This window comes from Megalops cyprinoides, chromosome 11, assembly GCF_013368585.1.
Source record: "Megalops cyprinoides isolate fMegCyp1 chromosome 11, fMegCyp1.pri, whole genome shotgun sequence".
Taxonomy (NCBI): Eukaryota; Metazoa; Chordata; class Actinopteri; order Elopiformes; family Megalopidae; genus Megalops; species Megalops cyprinoides.
The window spans coordinates 22,799,972-22,820,707 of NC_050593.1; the positions used below are offsets into that span (position 1 = coordinate 22,799,972).

The 20,736-nt window shown below is 42.3% G+C and overlaps 4 protein-coding genes across 14 annotated transcripts in view; 3 read left to right on the forward strand and 1 right to left on the reverse strand.

Moving 5' to 3' along the window:
* The window catches only part of mycbp2 (MYC binding protein 2), an 86,506-nt gene extending 83,239 nt beyond the window's left edge, over positions 1–3,267 (forward strand). For all 10 annotated transcript variants that reach the window (XM_036540129.1, XM_036540131.1, XM_036540134.1 and 7 more), the window contains 3 exons: positions 992–1,099; positions 1,387–1,552; positions 1,820–3,267. In XM_036540129.1, the coding sequence (XP_036396022.1) occupies positions 992–1,099; positions 1,387–1,552; positions 1,820–1,935 (390 nt within the window). In that variant the 3' untranslated portion in view covers positions 1,936–3,267. The remainder of the gene's footprint in view (positions 1–991; positions 1,100–1,386; positions 1,553–1,819) is intronic.
* A 1,066-nt stretch (positions 3,268–4,333) lies between these two features.
* On the forward strand, positions 4,334–12,549 carry fbxl3a (F-box and leucine-rich repeat protein 3a). Its single transcript, XM_036540139.1, has 5 exons — positions 4,334–4,598; positions 5,817–6,174; positions 6,704–6,826; positions 6,948–7,119; positions 7,903–12,549. The coding sequence occupies exons 2-5, from the start codon at positions 5,818–5,820 to the stop codon at positions 8,544–8,546; spliced, it is 1,296 nt and encodes a 431-aa protein (XP_036396032.1). The 5' UTR covers positions 4,334–4,598; position 5,817; the 3' UTR covers positions 8,547–12,549.
* Positions 12,550–12,986: 437 nt separating this feature from the next.
* Positions 12,987–15,504, reverse strand: cln5 (CLN5 intracellular trafficking protein). The gene is made up of 4 exons (XM_036540466.1): positions 15,325–15,504; positions 14,750–14,924; positions 14,426–14,651; positions 12,987–14,154 (listed from the first exon to the last, which is right to left on the reverse strand). Exons 1-4 carry the CDS (start codon positions 15,429–15,431, stop codon positions 13,628–13,630), a joined length of 1,035 nt encoding a protein of 344 aa, XP_036396359.1. The 5' UTR covers positions 15,432–15,504; the 3' UTR covers positions 12,987–13,627.
* Positions 15,505–16,901: 1,397 nt separating this feature from the next.
* On the forward strand, positions 16,902–19,727 carry zgc:162944 (uncharacterized protein LOC569993 homolog). Of its 2 annotated transcripts, none has more exons than XM_036540468.1 (4): positions 16,902–17,105; positions 17,489–17,660; positions 17,914–18,112; positions 19,438–19,727. In XM_036540468.1, exons 1-4 carry the CDS (start codon positions 16,998–17,000, stop codon positions 19,631–19,633), a joined length of 675 nt encoding a protein of 224 aa, XP_036396361.1. In that variant the 5' UTR covers positions 16,902–16,997; the 3' UTR covers positions 19,634–19,727. The 2 variants fall into 2 exon arrangements, with proteins under 2 accessions (XP_036396361.1, XP_036396362.1); XM_036540469.1 differs by having other exon boundaries at positions 16,902–17,072.
* Positions 19,728–20,736: the final 1,009 nt, after the last annotated feature.

Below are 20,736 nucleotides of genomic sequence, written 5' to 3' on the forward strand. Positions count from 1 at the left end.
GTAATCTCAGCACCCCACGCCACAGGCATCTCAATGGTGAAATGAATTCTGCAAGGTCAATGTTCTTGTGTCAGAGTTAATAAAACTCTGGCTTGGTATTGCAACTCTGGTAACATTCTTCTATGCATGGATAGTGCACTGATAGTGTGACCCCTGGCAACCAGGTTTTAAATATATTTAGCAAGTCTTGGTATCATTTGTGGAGGAAACGGCAAACCAAGGCAGTTGGTTTAAAAATATCCTACAGAAACAGATTTGTTCCAAGATTCAGTTTCTGAAGTCCAAAAAAAAAGAATAAAAATAGGAATCCAACAAAACACAGGAGTGCAGTGTGCTTGTACAGCTCTAGTGTCATTCTACTAGCTGTAAATGGATTCAAGTAGGTTTTAAAGTGCAGCTGTGTTATTGTATAACAGGCCTTTAATGGCAGATTGAGTTTCTGTCAGCATACATGTTATAAGAAGCCAGCATGTAGCAGACTACCTTTTACATGGCAGAAATTGCAGTAGTGCTTCTTTAATGTATAGATGGCAATTGACTGCTTCATACAGTGCCTAAAATACAACAGTTCTTTCACTTTCAGAACCAAGGCTTACATTACAAGAAGCCCTGGCTACCTCTTGCTTGCACACAGCTACTACTACTATTTTCTGGGCTGGAAGGAAACAAAACGTAAATCTTAGAAGCTAAACCGATGACGTATTTATGACATCTCATTTCATGCCACAATCTTTTAGCAAAGCTTTTGCTGGATTGAAACAACACAAAAGTGTATACAGCACTATTTAAAACAAGTACATTCAGTTTAACAAGTTATCTCAAGATGAAAAAATCATCCACAGAAAAAGGAGCAGTGCTCCCATTTGGTTATACACTGAACCTACAACGCAGCAGTAGTTCTGATAGCAAAGACACCACAATATGAATATTCTGTAAGCTCTGAAGGGGTGTAGTCGCTGATACGTGCCCTGTGTTTTATTTTTCCTTCCAGGCCTACTTTGGTGGAGAAGCGCGGTGCGATGCAGAGGCAGGACAGGGGGATGACTATGACCCCAGCGAGTTGATCTGTGGAGCATGCTCAGATGTGTCCAGGGCACAGGTCAGTGGGGCAGGGGTGGACAGTGAGTCAAAGCCTCATAGACAGTAGACACCAAACTGGAGATGCTCTTTTGCTTAGCGTATGTAGTGTATCATATGATTTTGTTCTCATTCCTTTAAGTAATCTAATTTCAGCTAACATGAAATAGACTGTTGAAGCAGAAGCATGAAGCAGGATGGCAGTACATTTACTGTCAAGGAAGTGATACATACATGTGAATGAGGTGTTACAGAACAGCAACTTGGTGCAATAGGAATAAATCTGTCATCTCTTTTTTTGCGGTGCAGATGTGCTCCAAACATGGTACTGACTTCCTGGAGTACAAATGCCGTTACTGCTGCTCGGTGGCTGTGTTTTTCTGCTTTGGGACGACGCACTTCTGCAACGCCTGCCATGACGACTTTCAGAGGATGACCAGTGTCCCCAAAGAGGAGCTGCCCCACTGTCCTGCTGGTACACAGCAAACCCGTCTCACTCTGCAGAGAGCGTTCCTTCCTTCGATATTCAGGATCAGCACTTATTATACTGCAGAAAACAATGTTAGGGGTGTCTGTGTGATGGTATTCTTGAGCTTTCTTTTAAATGAAATACAGCATCCCTCAAACCCTTAGAAGGGTGGAAATCACTGGGGCAGTGTGTATAAATATAATTTTCAGTCTCAGAAAGTTTAGGACAAAGAGCCATATTGAAGCATATTCTGTTCTTATGTCTCCTCTTTAGGTCCAAAAGGCAAGCAGCTGGAAGGGACTGAATGCCCACTGCATGTGGTGCACCCACCGACAGGGGAGGAGTTTGCCTTGGGCTGCGGAGTGTGCCGAAACGCGCACACCTTCTAAATCCCAGGGGGGCTACCCACCCCCCACCCACTTTTCACCCCACTTCTGCACACAGCTGTGACCGCTGGCTGTGTGAGTGATGCCCCCCCCCCCCCCTTTCTCCTTGCGCGGGGCGGCTCACGCGACGTAAACCTCGGGATTGACAGGAAGCTGGGCCTGGCTCTGAGTCCGAGCCTGCGTGTGCTCTGGGTTCCAGAAGAAAAGATTTAAAAAAAAAAAAAAAAAAAGAAAATGAAAAAAAAAACTTGTGACGTGTTTTGCATGCGGCCGCTGTAACCCTCGGCTCCCATAAACGTTGCACACCTCCTGATCACTGAAGTGTAACAATGCATCGAAAAATTACAACTGAATAAAAAAAAAAAATCTGCTCATAGCAAGTGTGGATGAACATGGAAAAAAAAGATAAAACCATACTTCCGGCTTCTTAACTATGAATACAAAAAAAAGATATTGTTATATGTATACTGACTTTTTTGGTAATTCTGTACAGTACTCTCCATCGTCGACTGCATCATCATGGTTCAACCAGAAAGAAAGTCTGATGGGGATGATTAAAGGAGACTGTTAAGAATGTTATGTTTGGAAAGCAAATAGTGTACGATTTATCTAATCTTGTATATAATGATGGTATCCAAAATAGGTGTATTCCGAAGTTGCTACTCTACACTTCAGTTTGATAATTTTGGGTTATGTTTTGAGCCTGAACTTTTAATGAAGTGCAATATTGGGTGTGTCCCCTCTCTTGCAGCAGTAAACATATGGAATGTATATGTCAATAAAGCCACTGTACATTTTTATACAGTGATAAAAAAAAGGCTGTTGTGTTTTCCCCTGCAAAGTGTCAGATCACCTCTGTACTCAGAAATGTGTTGAGAAGCCTAATGTCTGCAGTGTCTAAAAGCTGATGTGTACAAAATCCCATTTTCAACTCCTCACTATGTTACAATGGGAAAAAGACCCCATTTCTGTATTTTTAAAAAAAAAAAACAAAACAAAGGGTGAGTATAATATTGCATCGTATTGTTGGAGCTGAAAACTACTTTGGGGCCAGACCTCACACCAAAAAAAAAAAAATTAGATTGTGGAATGGTCTTGTGTTTCTCTTTTGAGACATACTGTTCTGACTGAGAATATGAATCGTAGACCAGTGTGAGGAAGTGAAGGATTGTGAGGGTTTTGGGGTGGCATGGGTGGGGGTGTGAAAAACAGCTGCTGTTGAAATGATTAATTCTTGTAAATCTGCTCTGTGATATCTGCAGTGGATGGAGTTGAATGGTAATAAACCAGGTCTCTGTTTCACAAGGTACATTAAAAGGGTTTCCAGAGTGTCTTCTTGAAGCATTCATTTGTCACTGCGCACCTGGAAGAGAACACAGACAGAAAGAAAAGAAGATTGAAATTATGCACATGTGGGAATTTGGACAAATCCTTAGAACTGAAATACTGGAACAGATAGCTCTTGGCTTTATTTTAGGTGCATAGCAGATTGTTGCGTCAAATTACGTCAGAAGTGGTGTCCCTTTGCTTTGCTGTGAATAGTGGCTGTGTTTGTGAAATGAAGCGCTTGAATCCAGCTGATGCTGGCACTGGTTGGAAGTGGTTAAGCGGCTCATCTAGATTTGGTCCGACAATTTATGAGAAAAATCTTACTTTTGTTTTGGACGTTACAAAATATTTGAGGTTTTAAAATGGGTTAGATTAGCTGCTTTAGACCTGTTTTAACATTTCAGTGAAGAAGGAGAACTCTGTTCTCATAAATGTTTTAATGGCATTTTACCCTCAGTGTTCTCTCCGCCCCATTTAATTGAAATGAGTGTTCATAAACAATGAGTAAAATCGTACCTAAACATACATTCTTTACTGGTTAGAGAAAACTGAACAAATGAGGCTTCAGAAACATTAAAATGGGTTTAAATGGCAAAGAAAAGAAACTAGTATTATGTTACTGGTATTAGTACTGATATTAAGATTGAGTATTATGTTTTGATGCAAATATCCATCATGTCATCTACATGAAAAATAACAGCAAAATCAATTCCGGTATACCTCCTTAAAACTGAAATCCAAAAATTTAGTAAAGTGCCATATTGTAAAATAGCCTACAATTTATTGACAGCGTAGGCAAAGCAGATAGTGTGTGTAACCTCAGTGCCTGAATAACCACTTCTCCTTGGCCTCTCCTTCTCGTCGTGGTTTTACCTCACATAATTACTGTAGATAGTCACCTTTGCATGTATTATTTCTTGTTGATCTTCAGTTGTCCAACTTAATAACGCGTTGATTATCATTTCGCGGTTGCGTCTCAAGGGGGCCCCCTGCTGGATTTTCAAGGGATCACGCTTGAGTTTACCACCCATGATGCACCTCTCCGCTGTGACACAAAAACACAACAGATCGCCATTTTCAGCGAACTGGGTGTCCTAAACGCAGCGGAGCGCGTAGGAAATAGGTCACAAGCGCGATAGGGAAAGACACGGACGGATCTTCGTCAAAACAAGGAATCCGTATTTTTCAAGCGTCATTTTTTATATTTCGCAGCATTTGAGAGCCTAATGCGCGTGATCAGTTGTCCTGCTCGGATGAGGTTTTCCAGTTGTGCAGGCCCGGGTTGATGTGAAAGCGATCGGACTTTTTCACAAGACAGAGTAAACACAGCAAGCCAGGTAGGCAGAAGAGGGGAGGGGAAGGGAAGCTTTTTAAGTCTGATTCAGAATAAACATGGATCTTTCCGAAACAGCTGCTAACTGTACATATGCGGTATAAAGGTTTTGTGTTGTATCATCAGTCAGCTGCTCTTTATTAGTGTCTCTGGCAAGTTTGCAATGGTTGACGCTAATGCTGCAGCCAGCTGACAGACGCAGCTCCAGCCAGAACCGAATCTTAACTAGCTGGTTGGCTAGCTGGCTAGCAGGCCAGGGACATCGCCTTAGGTGGCTAATGAGGTGTGTTGACCAACTATAAAACTTGCAGCCTAGCGTGTTGACACTGCGACAAAACCCGAATGGCACATAGCTAGCCAGCAAATGCATCGGGAGAAAGCTGTTCGTCTTGCATCACGAATGAATCATAGCTAAATGAATCATAGCGAGAATGAATGCGAGCATACAGTGTGTCGTGAGGGGAGTGTTGTGTGTAGTCTAGGTAGGCGTTGGCCTAGTTGTGTGTTGTTTCCAGTGTCCTGTCATCTCCTCGCGTTAAAGTTAGAGACGGTAGTGTTAGCTTGAAAACTTTTTATCACAATTTAGAAGCGAATAGAAGTAACTTACAGCTAACTGCGAGGTATTTGTGGCGAGACATTCATTCACTTAGCTATCAAGCTAGTAACGTCAAGCATTTAGGTCAGGAATGCAGATTTCAGATTGGGAACTAGCTAGCTGTGCGTTTCCGTCCATGCGTTTGTTAGGAAAAAAGATAATTATTGTGTCCTTGACAATTAAATATTAGATTTGGTAGCCAGACGTTAATTAACCAGCTAATGGAATGGTGTACTCTCGAAGATATCTGTAATGTCGTTTATCCAGGCATCCCAGTGCAATCACTTTTTTCATTTTAGCTGTCATACGTTTAGATGGCATGACAAAGCTGATCATCTGTGCTGCCTTAAAAATGAATTACCAGTAGTTTCTTTTAGTAAACAAATCGCATCTTTATATTTTGGCTTTGAATATTTCTTTCTTGAATATTGCTGACTGTAATATGAACTGTATCAAGTATTCCTAGTAGTATTTTTTTTAAAACCTAATATGGCCATGTTGTATTCAGATGCATTTTTCTCAGATTTTGTTTGATATTGTGTTACAAGTATTCAGTTTTAAGATGCATGATCAAGGCTTTTACTAAATGATATTTAAAGGTACTAGTATATGTTTCACCCAATGCAGAATGAAGAGGGGTCTAAAAGAAGATGAGGTAGACAGTTCCACGAGTGGGGGTATGGAGGAGGCCTCGAAGAGGGTGCGCCCACTGGAAGAGGATCTCCAGGATGCAGCCTCCAACTGGGGCTGCCTGCCCCAGGAAATCCTGCTGCACATCTTCCAGTACCTGCCCCTGCTGGACCGGGCCTACGCCTCGCAGGTGTGCCGCGGCTGGAACCAGGCCTTCCACATGCCCGAGCTGTGGAGGTGCTTCGAGTTTGAGCTCAACCAGCCCGCCAGCTCCTACCTGAAGGCCACCCACCCCGACCTCATCAAGCAGATCATCAAGCGGCACTCCAACCACCTGCAGTACGTCAGCTTCAAGGTGAGGGGACCTGCGCGTCGTCGGTGTCACTGTTATTTTTTTTGCTGTTGAGCGTTATCGAGTGTTTGTCTTGGATGGGGTTCAGATGGGTTTTGGGTGCCAAGAAAATGCAGGTGAGCATTAAAGATTGCAGTGCAGGTAAAGATTATAAGTTTTTATGCAAATATAAGTGTACACCACTGCTGCAAACTCCAGTGATTAGAAACATAGCATCAGCGCTTGTTTTTGAGTTTTTTACTGAGGGTCCCCTTTACCAAGCACCCACACCAGTGGTGGTGAAGGGAGTAACCCATAGCTGGGTACTAGAGGTATGCTTAAAAGCTGCCATGTAAGATTACAGTGATGATTATGCCAGAGGTATTAATTATAGAGTAGGGTTCACGAGGGGTAAAATTACTGTCTGCTCAAGCAAAAGTGCATCTTATAATGGTTCAGACTGAAGTACCGCCCTGTGCTGACATGCTGATGGCGCACTGCAGAGTGAGAGATTTGTGCAGCGTCACGTTTGTGTTCCGTGTGTCATTCCCAGGTGGACAGCAGCACCGAATCCGCAGAGGCAGCCTGCGATATCTTGTCCCAGCTGGTGAACTGTTCCCTGAAGACCCTTGGACTCATTTCCACTGCAAGGCCTAGCTTCATGGAATTACCAAAGGTGCAAGACCAATTACTCATCGCAAATGTGCTATTAGTGTCCTGGTCCCTTGCAGTTAAACTAACGACTAACAATCTGTTTTTTGTTTTTTTTTTTTTGTTTCTTCCTCTCCTTCCCCCAGTCTCATTTCATTTCTGCCCTCACGGTGGTGTTTGTCAACTCCAAGTCGCTCTCGTCTCTGAAGATCGATGACACCCCGGTGGACGACCCGTCCCTCAAGGTCCTGGTGGCCAACAACAGCGACACGCTCAAACTGCTGAAGATGAGCAGCTGCCCCCATGTCTCTCCTGCAGGTAGGGGGGCAGTAAGCCAAGTGCTTCATTACTACTATTAGCTTTAACATAACCTGAATTCAAGACCCATACAGCGAACATTAGTGCCAGGAAATGGGAGAAATGAAGTTGCACTCCAGGCTTGACTGAACTGTGGAAAAAAAAATCTGTACTCCTTATTGGAAACAGGACAAAAGCAAACTTATCTCCTCAATCTTTGCAGATTACTTGATTTTTTTAAAATTATTTTAATAGCGCAGGGCCATCAGAACAAAAAAACAGGGACATTTCGGCTGTCAGTGATTGAATCTGTGAAAATGGCATCTTTTCATCTTTAACTATCTCGCTGTTGTAAAATACAATTACTGAGCCATAATTGGCCTGCTAGAAAGGACGTGCCCCCCTTACACTGGGTGCGATAGAAAGAGGCTTTCTTCTCTGAATAGCTTTAATGGCGTGTGCATTAGGAGTGGTTCTCACTGTAGACCTTTATGCAGTTGTCACGTGCTGGGTTGTAGCAGGGAATAAAGAAGAAAGGTAGGAATATTGAGGTCAGTCACTGCGCACGGAGAATAAGGAGATGGAATCACTCCTCCGCTGTAATACTCCCCGAGATTATCTGCTGTGAAGTAGTGATAAGGGAATTAGACCTTGGAGCTGTGAGGCAGCAGCGGTGAGAGGCGCGCTGCTTTGCCGCATAAACCCTGACCCTGTCACAGCAGCGCTTTGGGTGTGAGGATGAGGATGGTTCATGCGGCCTGGTCTCCTCATGGCTGTGCTGTGCTGTGCTCTGCCCTGCTGCAGGGATCCTGTGCGTGGCTGACCAGTGCCACGGCCTGCGGGAGCTGGCCCTCAACTACCACCTGCTGAGCGACGAGCTGCTGCTGGCGCTGTCCTCCGAGAAGCACGTGCACCTGGAGCACCTGCGCATCGACGTGGTGAGCGAGAACCCGGGCCAGACGCAGTTCCACACCATCAAGAAGAGCAGCTGGGACGCCATGGTGCGCCACTCGCCCAAGTTCAACCTGGTCATGTACTTCTTCCTGTACGAGGACGAGTTCGGCCCCTTCTTCCGCTACGAGATCCCCGTCACGCACCTCTACTTCGGCCGCTCGGTCAGCAAGGACGTGCTGGGTCGCGTGGGCATGACGTGCCCGCGGCTGGTGGAGCTGGTGGTGTGCGCCAACGGGCTGCGGCCGCTGGACGAGGAGCTGATCCGCATCGCCGAGCGCTGCCAGCAACTGTCCGCCATCGGGCTGGGCGAGTGCGAGGTCTCCTGCAGCGCCTTCGTGGAGTTCGTCAAGATGTGCGGCCGCCGCCTCACCCAGCTCTCCATCATGGAGGAGGTGCTCATCCCCGACCACAAGTACACCCTGGACGAGATCCACTGGGAGGTGTCCAAGCACCTGGGCCGCGTCTGGTTCCCCGACATGATGCCCACCTGGTAAAGCCACCAGCCCCTCAGACCCCTCCCCCCCCCCCCCCACACCCTTCTCCCCTTCCTCTCATCACAGCTGCCCAGCACGAGAGACTGGCGATCTCCTTTTGGCACTCGCGGAAAGGACAATCACTACAGAGAGCATGAAGGGCAGAAAGCAAACTGGTGTTTTTATACCTTTGTAAATGTGGTCCATGGCCATTCGTGGTCTGATGATACTTTCCCCGTCACAGAAAGTCTGATAATGAGGTGTTTATACATTTGTTTAGAAACTCAGAGTTTGCACCTCCTTTTCTTGACGTTGTGGAGTTAAAGTGGGGTTAAGCCAGAAAGCGGCACCACAATGTTGGCATGTGTGGTACCCCGACACTACCATGTTAAGGAATAGGGTTCAAGACTGGAATGCCATTTCAGAATGAAGACCCGGGTGTTTTTGTTTTGGATGAAATCGTCACATTGCAATATAAATATACCGTTTTGGTCAAAGTGTATGTTAAAAGACTGTCATAAACCAAGTAGTTCTGATTACAAACATGTCTGATTTGCAAACTGAGTGAAATTTTGTCGATACATTCAGTTTAGTCTCACTGTATACATTGTGTATAGAAGATTTCTTTATTATTGAAATGAGGGTCAATAAGCTTGTAAAATATTTCTCCAGGGGTGTTTTCAGTAGTGGATCCCAGATTTTTCATAGCATCTCAATTCCCCACAAAGGTGAGAAAGAGGGCAAGCCAGTACATCACAAACCTCCCGCCGTAAATCACAAATGTGTTTGTCCCTTTGGTCATCCTTGGTTTGGAAGTGCTTTTCCATGCGTATGGCTGTGTGTGGTTTTGCTTAAGCTGTCTCTCACCGCACGCTCAGAGTGTTGTACTGTACCATTCTGATCACCGTGTGCGGGCAGCTCTGCATGCATTCGTCCTGTAAAATTTCATGTACAGTATGAGTCCTGAGCATAACCTAACACTGGTCTGTCTCCTCCATCTCAAAGAAAGCTTAAATGAAGTCATGTCGTGGGTGAAAGGTGTCCGTTTTGTTGTCATGAGCCAGCATTTCTTTTCTCTCCTAGTATACATAGTTCAAACGTGGCCATGTTCTTGACTCAGTTTGGAGGGGAAGGGTGATTCCGGATGCTTGACGTTAAGTGTTAATCTTGGTGTGGGAAATTTAAGATTAGTAAGCTAATTGCAACATTTACATTATTTTCTTGTCAAATTTCTTATAACAGTAATGGTGGAGATGTATAAAAGTTTAAAAACCCAGGTTTATATGTGGTATACATAAGAATTATGATGTTTATATAGAACTATAGCACCTTATATCTATACCAAAATTATGAGTAGTGTACTTAATAATAATGAGTAAAGATTCAAAGTAAAAAAAAATATTTTTATATTTTTTTACTGATCCTTTAATCTGTGAATTTTTTTTTTTGGGGGGGTTCTTTTTTCCAGATGCTTATTAGAGTGAAAGAAAAGTGAGGGTCTGGTAGGCCATGAACATTGTTTGTGGACTTCTTTGTTGTCTTTAGAACTGATTCCATTTAGCGAGATGAATCTACCGGCAGAGAAACGGCACCATAAAGCAATAAAATGATAAAAACAAAAATGTTTTGATACTGAGCGCCATTGTAGTGGCTGAGCGTGGAAAGGGAAGGTGGGGCTTTAGTGGTCCTCTGCAGCTGTGCCCACAGAGGGGATTGGTTTTGCTACCATATTAGCAGTCAGCTAAGCAAGAGGAAGAGAGAGAGACAGTGACAGCATACAGGATGATTTAATGCATCTGGAGATGCATTAGGAGAGGCAGATGTGTGTTTCCAGGCGCTAGGTGAGAGTAGTTTAGCCATTTTTTTTAAAATCAGAGTTTTCAGTTAATATCCACTCTACCCCTTATCTATCTATTCCGGATTACTTTCTCTCCACTTACACTTGGCTGGTGTTAATGTGGCCCCACAGCGTGGACGAGAGCAGAAGAAGGATTTGAGAAAAGAACTGGCACTTCATTTCTAAGTCAGTGTCTTTTGGCTTTGAGTTGGAGGAAACAAATTTTACAAATTTTCCTTTAAGAAGGAAGTCCCCTCTCTTTTGTATATAAAATGCTGTGTGTTTGAAGATATACATAGAAATGTACTTATTTCTTTACAGCAGACTTGCTACCAGTTTGAGTCAAGGTTGGGGTCGATTCCAAATTCCAGATTGAAGTTTATGTGGTCAATTCCAGTTTGTCTGTAACGAAGTGTGGAATTCTGAATCAAACTGGAATGCCAGATTTTGGAAATCAGATTTCAATTGAGCTTGACGTTGTGAAGGAAATTGAAATGTCAGTTTAATGCAAATTCAGGCAATGTTACCTAAAGTATTGTTGCACTGCAATAATTAAAAACATTTGATTCCCCATCACTCCTAGTTAGTAATGCCCTTTATGAATAGAATTGGATACTGGTTAAAGGATCGATAGTGTTTACAGAGGACTATTAACCCATTAATGTCTGTTTGCTAAAGACACCACAAATATCTACCTTTAGAAGTGAACCCTAATTTAGTGTAAATGCAGTAGATTATCTGAGGATTAATTAGTTTCTGGACTCTTAAAGTAAGAAAGTGGATACCCTTGCTAATCATTAGCAATTTGAAATCTGTATACAGAAATTGTAATATGCCTTCTTGGGTTCCAAATATCCAAACGTTCATAGGTCTGCACTGCAGGGGTGAACATGAACTAATACAAAAATTGAACAACTTTATAACAATGCCAAAGCTCTGCTTAAATTGCATAATTCTGTTAGTTAGAATCAAGGTGGGATTCGGCTAGGTTAAACTGGAACTGTGGAAGTGGAATTAATGAGAAATGAATTGCAGTGGAATTAAATGGATGTAGAAAAGGAACTGAGTTAAAACTGAATATATGGAGTTGACCCAAACTTTGGTTTGAAGTTTCTCCCCCAATATCCTGTCTTTTATACGAGAGGGCGGTAATAATCTGTTGCCATTTTCATTTCCCTTTTAACTCTATTTGATTATCCTTGTAATTTATTGACAGAAAACTGCTTTTGTATTAATTGGTGGTCTAATGATTGTTTTGTGTATAACTTTTAAGTTACAGTGTATGAGCATTGAGTCTTGATGTAGATGTGACTGCATCTAACAAAAAAGTTATGGTAGCCCATATGTTTTCAGTTAAACAAGTGTGTAGCCATTTATTGAGTTACTACTCTGTATAGACTTCCTTATAACCTTCACTCTGCAGTTCTTAATCCTGATTCAGCTCTTTAATAGTAACTAGCTGTCATCCTCTGCACAGTTACGAGCTGAGGTGAAAACTGTCCACCCAGCAGTCATGCTATATAAATTGTCTGAGACTGAATTCGTCTGATTGATTATTTGACATGGGAGTTGGAAACATTTTTGATGCTGCGCTCTGATGCGGCTTAACATTTTTATCAGACTGATGCAAATCAGAGAAAGAAGTACGAGAGAGAGCACTGCTTTAAACTGGTAGACTTCTGCAGTGACAAACACAAAAAAAAACAAACTGAATTTCTAGAGGCCTCTGACCTTGTCTTACTCTTAAAAAAAAAAAACAACAAAAACATATCGTCAGTTACTTTTACACACATACACACGTTAGTGGCTTCTAGCATTAGTTTTCCATCAATCATGTTCTATTTAAGTGATCCTAATATTCAAATCAAAATTGGGGAAAATATGGATTTGCAGTGTTAGCAATGCTTCCCTCTGCACTTTATTTAGAAATGTATTTCGTAAATGTATATAGTATTCAGATCAATTGTTTCCTCTATGAAATGCTCTCTGATTTCCCTGCCGTAAGTTAAGAGTAATGTATGCTGGTATTGAAGCTAGTCTGTTTTTTTCAGGCTTAATTTTCTGTCCTCTCACTTTGGCTTCAGTATGGCAAAGGCTTCATGTATTTTACTAAATAGTGTTGTGTCCTGAAACCGAAAACCAATGTTGTGGAAATGCTTTTTTTGGAATAAATTTTTGTGAATGTAAGTGGCTGCTTCTTCTGTTTTCCCCCACCTCTTTCTGAGAAGCACGTGAAAACCCAGCTTCAGTTTTGAATGATTAGACATGTGATGTGTCAGGTAGTGAGTGACTAATGAAGGCAAAGACTGGTGCAGCCCTGTGTCTTTCTCGCCAGCAACGTGGCAGTCTGTAATCATAACTGTTCTTTTTAGCTACTTTTGCACAGAAAATACAGTACTGTTTATTTGATCCTCTAGCTTGCTAAAGTGCAAAAAGGTAATGTACTTTTTAAATGCTGTGTGGTACTTAACATGCTTTTAAAACACTATTCCTTGTTAGTGATGACTGATGACACACTGATTACTGCTAAGCACTGGACTTCAGTAATGAATTGCCAGTCAGTAACCTAATAGCAGTGAAAAAAGGCAATACATAGTTTTCAAAAATGCACTTAAAATTATTTTATTTCTCTGTAAAATGCATGAATAGACACAGTGAAATTACCATGCAATTTGTTCTTCTGTTTTACAATGCCATTTGATAACACTGGAAGCCCTTTAAACTCACACCCGCGTAATATAACACAATTGTTCTGCACGGCAGAGGTAATGCTGTACATTGATATGCCATATAACAAGTAATGCTACAAAAACATACCTAGTAGATACAGCATATTTACACAGGGGAATTACCTTTATGCAGTCCTACTTACCCACAAATCACCATAGCAGGACATTTTTATGCACTGTAATTTGAAGTAGAATTTACTGTTAGCCCTATCAATACCCGAGATTAACACCAATTCCTGTTAAGTAAAAGCATTTTTTCAGAGATTGATCACAGAGGGTCACTTGTTAAAGAGTAAAACAATGCACAAGTATCAGTATTCAGAAGTATGTCACAGAATGCGCTGCATTGGTTCGGGTACAATTGGCTTCACACTTCTACATTATTCTGTTACGTAAAAAAACAAAAAAAAAAAAGATTTTTAAATGTTGCTCAATATTTTGTTAGGATTGCCATTATTTCTTTCTGGATGCAAGTTTCAGTCAGGCTATGTGAACTGTTTCTTTTGTACAACACTGCAGAGGGGTCTTCCAATGGTTCACGGTACTTTCCCAGACTTCCGCGACCATTGGGCTGGTGCTGGCAAAGGAATCTCTTCGTAGGTAATTTCGATATAGGGGGGTTTCATTGGCAAGAGCCAGTACTCAAAATTATAGAAAAGATAAAAGCTCTGCTCCCACACCACCTTTTTTAAGATCTCCAAGAGGCTGGCAACAAAGTCTATGGGTGATTGATGTGGGCGGAAATGCAGGTAGAAGCTCCTGATGTCTGCAGCCAGGCCTTTCGTGGAGGACTGCCCAAAGATGGTGCTGTCGTTCCCCAGGAAGGTCGGCTCTCCGCTGTACAGGTAGATCTTGGTGTAGTTGGTCTGTGTCCTGCTTTTGAGAGCCACTCCCATCTCTGCCATCTTCCCGTACGTGCGGTGCACAAACTGCGAGCAGTCGTAGGACTCGAACCACACAGTGGAATTCGGGTGGGGACTGGCGCGCACTGTCCAGGTCTCATAAAAGATCCCGGTGTCGTTGTCCTCATGTATCCACTGGGCCATTTCATTAAACTGTGCACCTGGGACATGACACAGTCGAGATGAGATCAAACTTTCTTCATGGGCTGTACCACTCATTCAGCGGACGTACACATTCCTCTGTAAGGTGTATAACTTTAAGTCTTTCTTGTTAAGCCAATTTTCTAAAAAATCAAGGAACCCCGTTTTTGGTGCAAACAAACACGGCAAATATGTTGTTAATTTACGGCACACTTACGACATAATTACAGCAAATACCTGCATGCGAGTTTATGGATTTCATTTTTTACAGGAGGTGTTCGCCATCCTTACCTGTCATCACTCCCACTTTCTCCAAAGTTCCATTCTGCGCCCAGTGAGCGTCGTCTATGCCCTCATAGAAGCATGCGGCACCCTGGTTACACCAGAAGGGGGCACTGCGGTCTCGCCTTACATGGGGAAAGGTGCAGTTTCCCAGTTGAAAAAGTTCATACCACTCCATGGTGTAATTCATACCAGTTTCATAGCTCCTGAACCCTATGGCGTCGTGCATAATATGCTACAATCAAACACAAACACATTCAATTAGGTGCAAATCATGAAACAGGTTAATGCGTCTATTTTAGAAGGCAAAATCACTGCGTTATCCGTACTTACAAATTTCCCAAGAAGATCTCCATATTTAAATTCCCATACGGGAGTTTGAAGTCGAAACACTTCAATGATATCAGTATCTCTCAAGTAAGGAATACGGCCATCCCATTGTCCAGTTGGACAGAAAGGATACAAAGCTTGACAGTACGGATCGTTTTCAGGACGGTGATCAAATCGCCTGCCCACGAAAAAAAAAACATTAGCTGAAGACATCAAACGGACGTACAGGTTTGTCACACAAACACACAGACTTACAGCCTTTAACCTCGACATGTACTGTATATATTATTCCAACAACAAACTTCCCCTGCGAGCTAGCTAACCAGCACAGCTAACTGTCATCAGCTAACGTTAGCTAAATAACTGTTACTGTTATCCAGCTGTAAAAGTATGACGACGTTCTCGCAACACATTTAGTGACAATATGAGAAACCTCTGGAGCTATCATTTGTGACATGACGATAACCATGTGGTTAACTAAAAACCTCGAAGATACCGCTATATCTTTCGTCGTGTAAAGTTACCTAGCTAACTTGGCTAGCTTGTCTACCTAGATAGCTATTTACATGACTAGCTACCTGTAAGGAACTGGCCATTTCCGCTGTCCATTGACACTTCTTGAAAATGCATATTCCTGAAAATAAAGGGAAAGACCAAAGCACAGTAGAAATGCCGCGTATTTCATCTCTAATGTTTCACACTCTTGGAATACTAGCTACTTTCCAGGCAGCGGACACATTTGAAACTGTTTACTTCCCTGTTGGCCCAAAGGACTACAAGTCACATGGTAGCCTGCTAAACAGATTCTGCGCGGGTGTTACTTCATGTTGGCAAGCAATGTCCGCTCTTCTCTGATTGGTCTACCTCTGTCACTTCGGGGCGTTTAGGCCAATAAATGGGTGTATAGCGCCACAAATTTTGTCATATGATGTGCATTACTACAAATCAGGTGATTTAAATAAAAAGACCTAGAAGAAACTATAAAATCATGGTGCCGTGAAAATGAGCAGCGAAAATGTCGATGCTCACGATGTCAAATGACCCTAACGGCTGCTGTAGTAGTATTTTGCACTTGTTACTCGCTATTCGTTATTCGCTATCTCTTGACCAACTTGTAAGTTCATCTTGCAGATTACCCATGTCTACGGGTGAATAGACCTTTTTCTATGACCGCGGTGGCTACCTGGATAAATGAATTATGCTGTGGGTCTTGTGCCCAGACATCTGGTGTAATTCGTTTTATTAAAATGCTTGCCTTGGTGTTTTAATGTAATAATGCCCAGCCAATGACATCACGACTGTAATACTTAAAATGTGTGGGTTGATTATTTAAACTAATTTGAGCGAATAAAATATGCGGTGAACAAGCCTATGTGTGATATTTGTGATATCTCCGCGATAGAGGATTGAATTGCATTTTTACTCATTTCAGTTTTGTTATACTCCTGGTCTTGTTCTAGGTGACAGCGTGCTTTTAGGTTTATTGTGCTTGTGATTAGGTAGTTGCTGGATCAATTCACCTTTAAGATACTGGCTTTGTGCCACTGAACAAGGTCCTCAGCCAGAATTTCAGCCAGAGATTTTTACATTTCAAAAAAATGAGTATGAAGAGATTTGGTGTTATTTAAAACTTTTATTTTAATGCTGATATATTTATGAAAGTAATAATAATATAAATATGGAAAACTGGCATATTTTGTCAGAAGGCAAAAAAGAAAGTGTCTTTTTGTCGCACATTATAATGTTCTGATATATATTGCCTTTTTTATCACAACCTGTTCGGGTTTGGCAGAAAACAACAAATGCACTGCATAACATTTTGTGTCAAAATAGACAGTAAAAAAGAGTTATTATAGGATTTATTGAGGTGAAGTGGTTGTCACATCCATGCGCAGAAAAAGTGTGAAGACGCCAAGGTACAGTTGTGACTTCACAAAATCTCATGGCCCTATATGAGATTGTGGAAAAAAAGACAGCTGATTCAACCCTTTGAACTTTTTTCTGGTGAGCTGTTCAGTTTTAAGAAAGCCCATGAAATGAAGCACAATTTTGCAGGATTGTAGTGTCATGGGTGACAGTGTACAGCACATCCACAGCTGCAGAGGGCGCAATGTCATATACGCCTAATTAAGGAACTTGAATGACAGGCGCACCCTTTTATCGCTTCTGTCTGTGGTCAAGTTGACGGTGATCAACAGAGCCGTGCTAAAATTGGCTACGTTTAAATAAGATACATTTAAAACCAAGTGAAATGGGCAAGCGCGTAGCTGTTGTTTTGGCAGGTTGTGGAGTTTTTGATGGGAGTGAAATCCATGAGGCTTCCGCGGTACTGGTACATTTAAGTCGGGGCGGTGCGAGTGTAAGTTTTTTTGTTAAGCTATTTATATGGGTTGCAGCTTCGTTTGGAGTATTGTCTGTAGCAAACGAAGTTTTGTGTTCACAACTAAAGCCACAAGAAAAAAAAACTCCCAGTTATCCGTGATACAGTTTATCCAAGATTAACTGCATAACCCTGAGACTCATGCATTCCTAAGAAACGATTGCTTCGACGTTACAATGTCGAAAAGTGAAACATTGTCTTTCTTTAGAAACCTATTGTAAAAATTGCTTGCAGCTCAAGGTGACTTGTGGCGCATCTTAATTTAAGAACAAGGTAATGAGTTTCACACTTAGCTAGGATTGATCAGGAAGTTATTTAGAGATGTGTTAAGAATGCAGTGGTTTACGTTTGCTCCTCTGTAGGTGAAAATATTCGCTCCTAACATAGAGCAAATGCACGTGGTGGACCACCTGAAGGGTGCGCCCACAGAAGAGAAGAGGAACGTACTGGTGGAGAGCGCCAGGTTGGCTCGCGGAGACATTCAAGACCTGGCCCAGCTCAATGTGAAGGAACTGGATGCAGTTATTATCCCCGGTGTGCACCCACACTTGACACTTACAGCTCATGTACATGTGATAACTGTCCTCTGCTCAGCCAGTCAGGTATAAGACAGAGTTGGGAACCACACCTGGCAAACTTGCTAAATGAAATTGCAAACACATGGTGTCATTGGTTCAGTGTACAGGTCTGGTAAACTGCAATAATTTGTGCAGAATAGCTGATACACTCATACATACACAGTGGTTGTATTTTTGCTGGCCCTTGACTGGTCCTTGGTGTTGGGCAGGTGGATTTGGAGTGGCAAAGAACCTGTGTAGCTGGGCAGTGGAAGGGAAGGATTGCTCAGTGAATGAGCAGGTGAAGTCCACGCTGCAGGCTTTTCACAGTGAAGGCAAGCCTATTGGCCTGTGCTGCATCTCCCCTGTCCTGGCTGCCAAAGTCTTCCCTGGCTGTGAGGTCACGGTAGGCCATGACCAGGATGAAAGGTAAGCAGGAACTGTCCCATGAGCACCCTTTCTCTCTAAGGTCAGTCAGTCTGTCAGATTAATATTGCTCCTTTCACAACAGCATTGTGACAGGGCACTTAAAAAGTGCAATACAGAGATGTGACTGCAAGACATTTGATACAGTTACAATCACTTGGTCTTACAACTGTCTGAATTAAATTGAATGATACATAGATGAACAGAAAGAGACCATTGAGATGAGATAGTCACAGAATGAGAGAGCAGCAGCACACAGCAGCAAGAGACTGATACAGGTATTATAGTCTAACATAATTACACTACATTGGTCATGCTCTGCAACTCAGTGATGTCCACTAGGTGGTATGCTTGGCATGTGGTTAGAAATATTCTCTCTAATTAGATGCAGAAGAAACTGAACATTCTAGCTTCGAGTTGTTGAACTGGATAAAGTTTCTCATCTGGCTCGTATAATAATCATGTAGCTGTATGAATCATTGTTATTGTCTTCACGCAGCTTACAAATGTTAACATGCTTTTATAAGTGACCCACTCTTGGCTGGTTTAAGTGGGCCGTGGATGTGCAGGATAAAAGCCAACTGAATATTTTCAATTGAGAGCTATTTTAAAAGTTGCTCTTTTTCTTTCTCCTATCTGGAGTGCTCATTGCATCAGGTTACTGTGAACTAATGGTTTTCCTCTGTGACTTAATAAATTGAGACATCTTTTGAAAATGACTGTGTGCTGTATTTGGAACTTAAAACAAAAAAAAAAAACATTTCATGTACCAGGACTGAAGTGTTGGCTGCTCATTAGAGTGTGCTAAATCGAGAGCTATTACTCTCCCTGTAAGTCAGATGTCTCTTTTCAAATAATTGTTCATTAGTTAGTTTTCCCTCTGCCTCTGTTCTTCATTTGAGCCAACTCTCTGTATAGCTAGATGAATGTCACAGAAATGAAGGATATTTTCAAGCTCAAGCACTTCTCCAGGCAGTGTATGAAGGCAATGCCACTTCTCTTTGCATGAGAGCATGTGGTTTTTCTTGCTTTCCCCAAAGCCACACCACACAGGAGGTCTGTGTTCTTCAATTCTGTACCAGAAAAAAATCCTTTCTTCTCTCTGCTGCCTGGGCAGTAGTGCATGAGTTCTGTTAAAACACAGTATTGCAGTGTGCACATGTGGTATAGTCTGAAAAGACAAGTGGTGACTCTGCCCCGGAGTTGTGGCTAGGAGGCTTACACTTTAAAACACTGCCCTTTTGTGATTCACTCAGCCATTTGAAGCAATCTGTAAGAAGAACCTGTGTAGGCACACCAACTTCCCCATGTCACCCGTTGGCTTGCAGGTCCCCAGACGTCCCGGAGACCGCGTGTGCCATCAGTCAGCTGGGCTGCAAGCACGTCTGCAAGAACGTCAGCGAGAGCCACGTGGACGAGAAGAACAAGATCGTCACCACCTGCGCCTTCATGTGCAAGGCTCCGATCCACGAGATATTCGACGGCGTCGGGGCCATGGTGCAAGACGTGCTGAAGCTCGCATAACTCCATGAGCGAAAAAAACCTCGAAACTCCAGTGCTCGTGTCATTGAAAAATATGCCTCTTGTTTTTTTTTTAAAGATATCAAGAAATAAACACAAGCAGTATGAAAAAGCAGCATCCTTTTCTGTTATTTTTAAATAGATTGTCTTCTGTGAAGAGTAACAGTGTGAGAAACTTGAAAGTAGTTTGTGCTTGTGTACAGCTGAGTTGCTCATGGGACATGCTCTAGAGCAAATGTATGTATCTCTGTCAATGCCCCCTGTGCTTGTGTAACTGTCTGTAGTAGCATCAGCCTCATGGAGGACCTGCAACACTTGTTCTCAGTTTTTCCAGTATCACTTCCTCCAATCTCAGCAAGATGTGAGTGATGTGTATGTATGATTGGGGCCAAGATGACTCAGACAACTTTGAAAATTTTTGCTTACAACTTGCAAAGAAGTTCTGATATTTCTAGAGCTACCTGGGTATCACTGTCAGCTGTTTTCAGGAAGCAAGAGAATACAGACATATTACCTCTTTCATTCATTTCATGTTTTAATCAAAGGTTTTATTTTATCAAGCTTCATTTGATCTGGCTCATTCAAGTATAAGTTTCTTCATCAAAATCACTCTGCTGGATAAAAGGCAAGCTCAAATATCTTTTTCTTTCAGTAGTGCTGGATTCATAGTATTAGTTTGATTCCACAAAATGCAACAACATTGAAGACATTGAATAGCTGAACTCCATTTCTTGTGTTGACGGACAAGCTCATTGGTGTTATTCTACATGCTTTATCTCTGACTCAGTTCCCATTCTGCACTCCTGTGGACTGTTACTTTACCACATCCCTTCCCTGCTTTGGCCCTCAGATGAATCATGAAGGTATTTGTGAATGCATAGTATTTGTGAAATGAGAGCGTGTGGTGTGTCCAGGGGAAATCTGAACAGCTTTAACTCTTCCAATTAAGAAAGATAAAGACCAAAGCATTGTTTTTGCATCCAGTAACACCAAACAGGCAGATTCTGGACATGGAGTCAGGGTTCGGCGTAAAGCAAGTGTAATGAAAGATTAGCTGTGTAATTATTGCCCTACTGCAATCAGGACATGGTATCTTTTAAAATCCT

Bases quoted from the DNA above. Each gene is read 5' to 3' on its own strand.
- fbxl3a (XM_036540139.1), top strand. From the start codon at position 5,818: ATGAAGAGGGGTCTAAAAGAAGATGAGGTAGACAGTTCCACGAGTGGG. The intron at 6,175-6,703 runs GTGAGGGGACCT...TGTCATTCCCAG, and splicing joins TGCAGTACGTCAGCTTCAAG to GTGGACAGCAGCACCGAATC. The intron at 7,120-7,902 runs GTAGGGGGGCAG...GCCCTGCTGCAG, and splicing joins CCCCCATGTCTCTCCTGCAG to GGATCCTGTGCGTGGCTGAC.
- cln5 (XM_036540466.1), bottom strand. From the start codon at position 15,431: ATGAAATACGCGGCATTTCTACTGTGCTTTGGTCTTTCCCTTTATTTT. The intron at 14,652-14,749 runs GTAAGTACGGAT...GTTTGATTGTAG, and splicing joins GAGATCTTCTTGGGAAATTT to CATATTATGCACGACGCCAT. The intron at 14,155-14,425 runs GTAAGGATGGCG...GTCATGTCCCAG, and splicing joins GAAAGTGGGAGTGATGACAG to GTGCACAGTTTAATGAAATG.
- zgc:162944 (XM_036540468.1), top strand. From the start codon at position 16,998: ATGGGCAAGCGCGTAGCTGTTGTTTTGGCAGGTTGTGGAGTTTTTGAT. The intron at 17,106-17,488 runs GTAAGTTTTTTT...GCTCCTCTGTAG, and splicing joins TAAGTCGGGGCGGTGCGAGT to GTGAAAATATTCGCTCCTAA. The intron at 17,661-17,913 runs GTGTGCACCCAC...GGTGTTGGGCAG, and splicing joins GGATGCAGTTATTATCCCCG to GTGGATTTGGAGTGGCAAAG.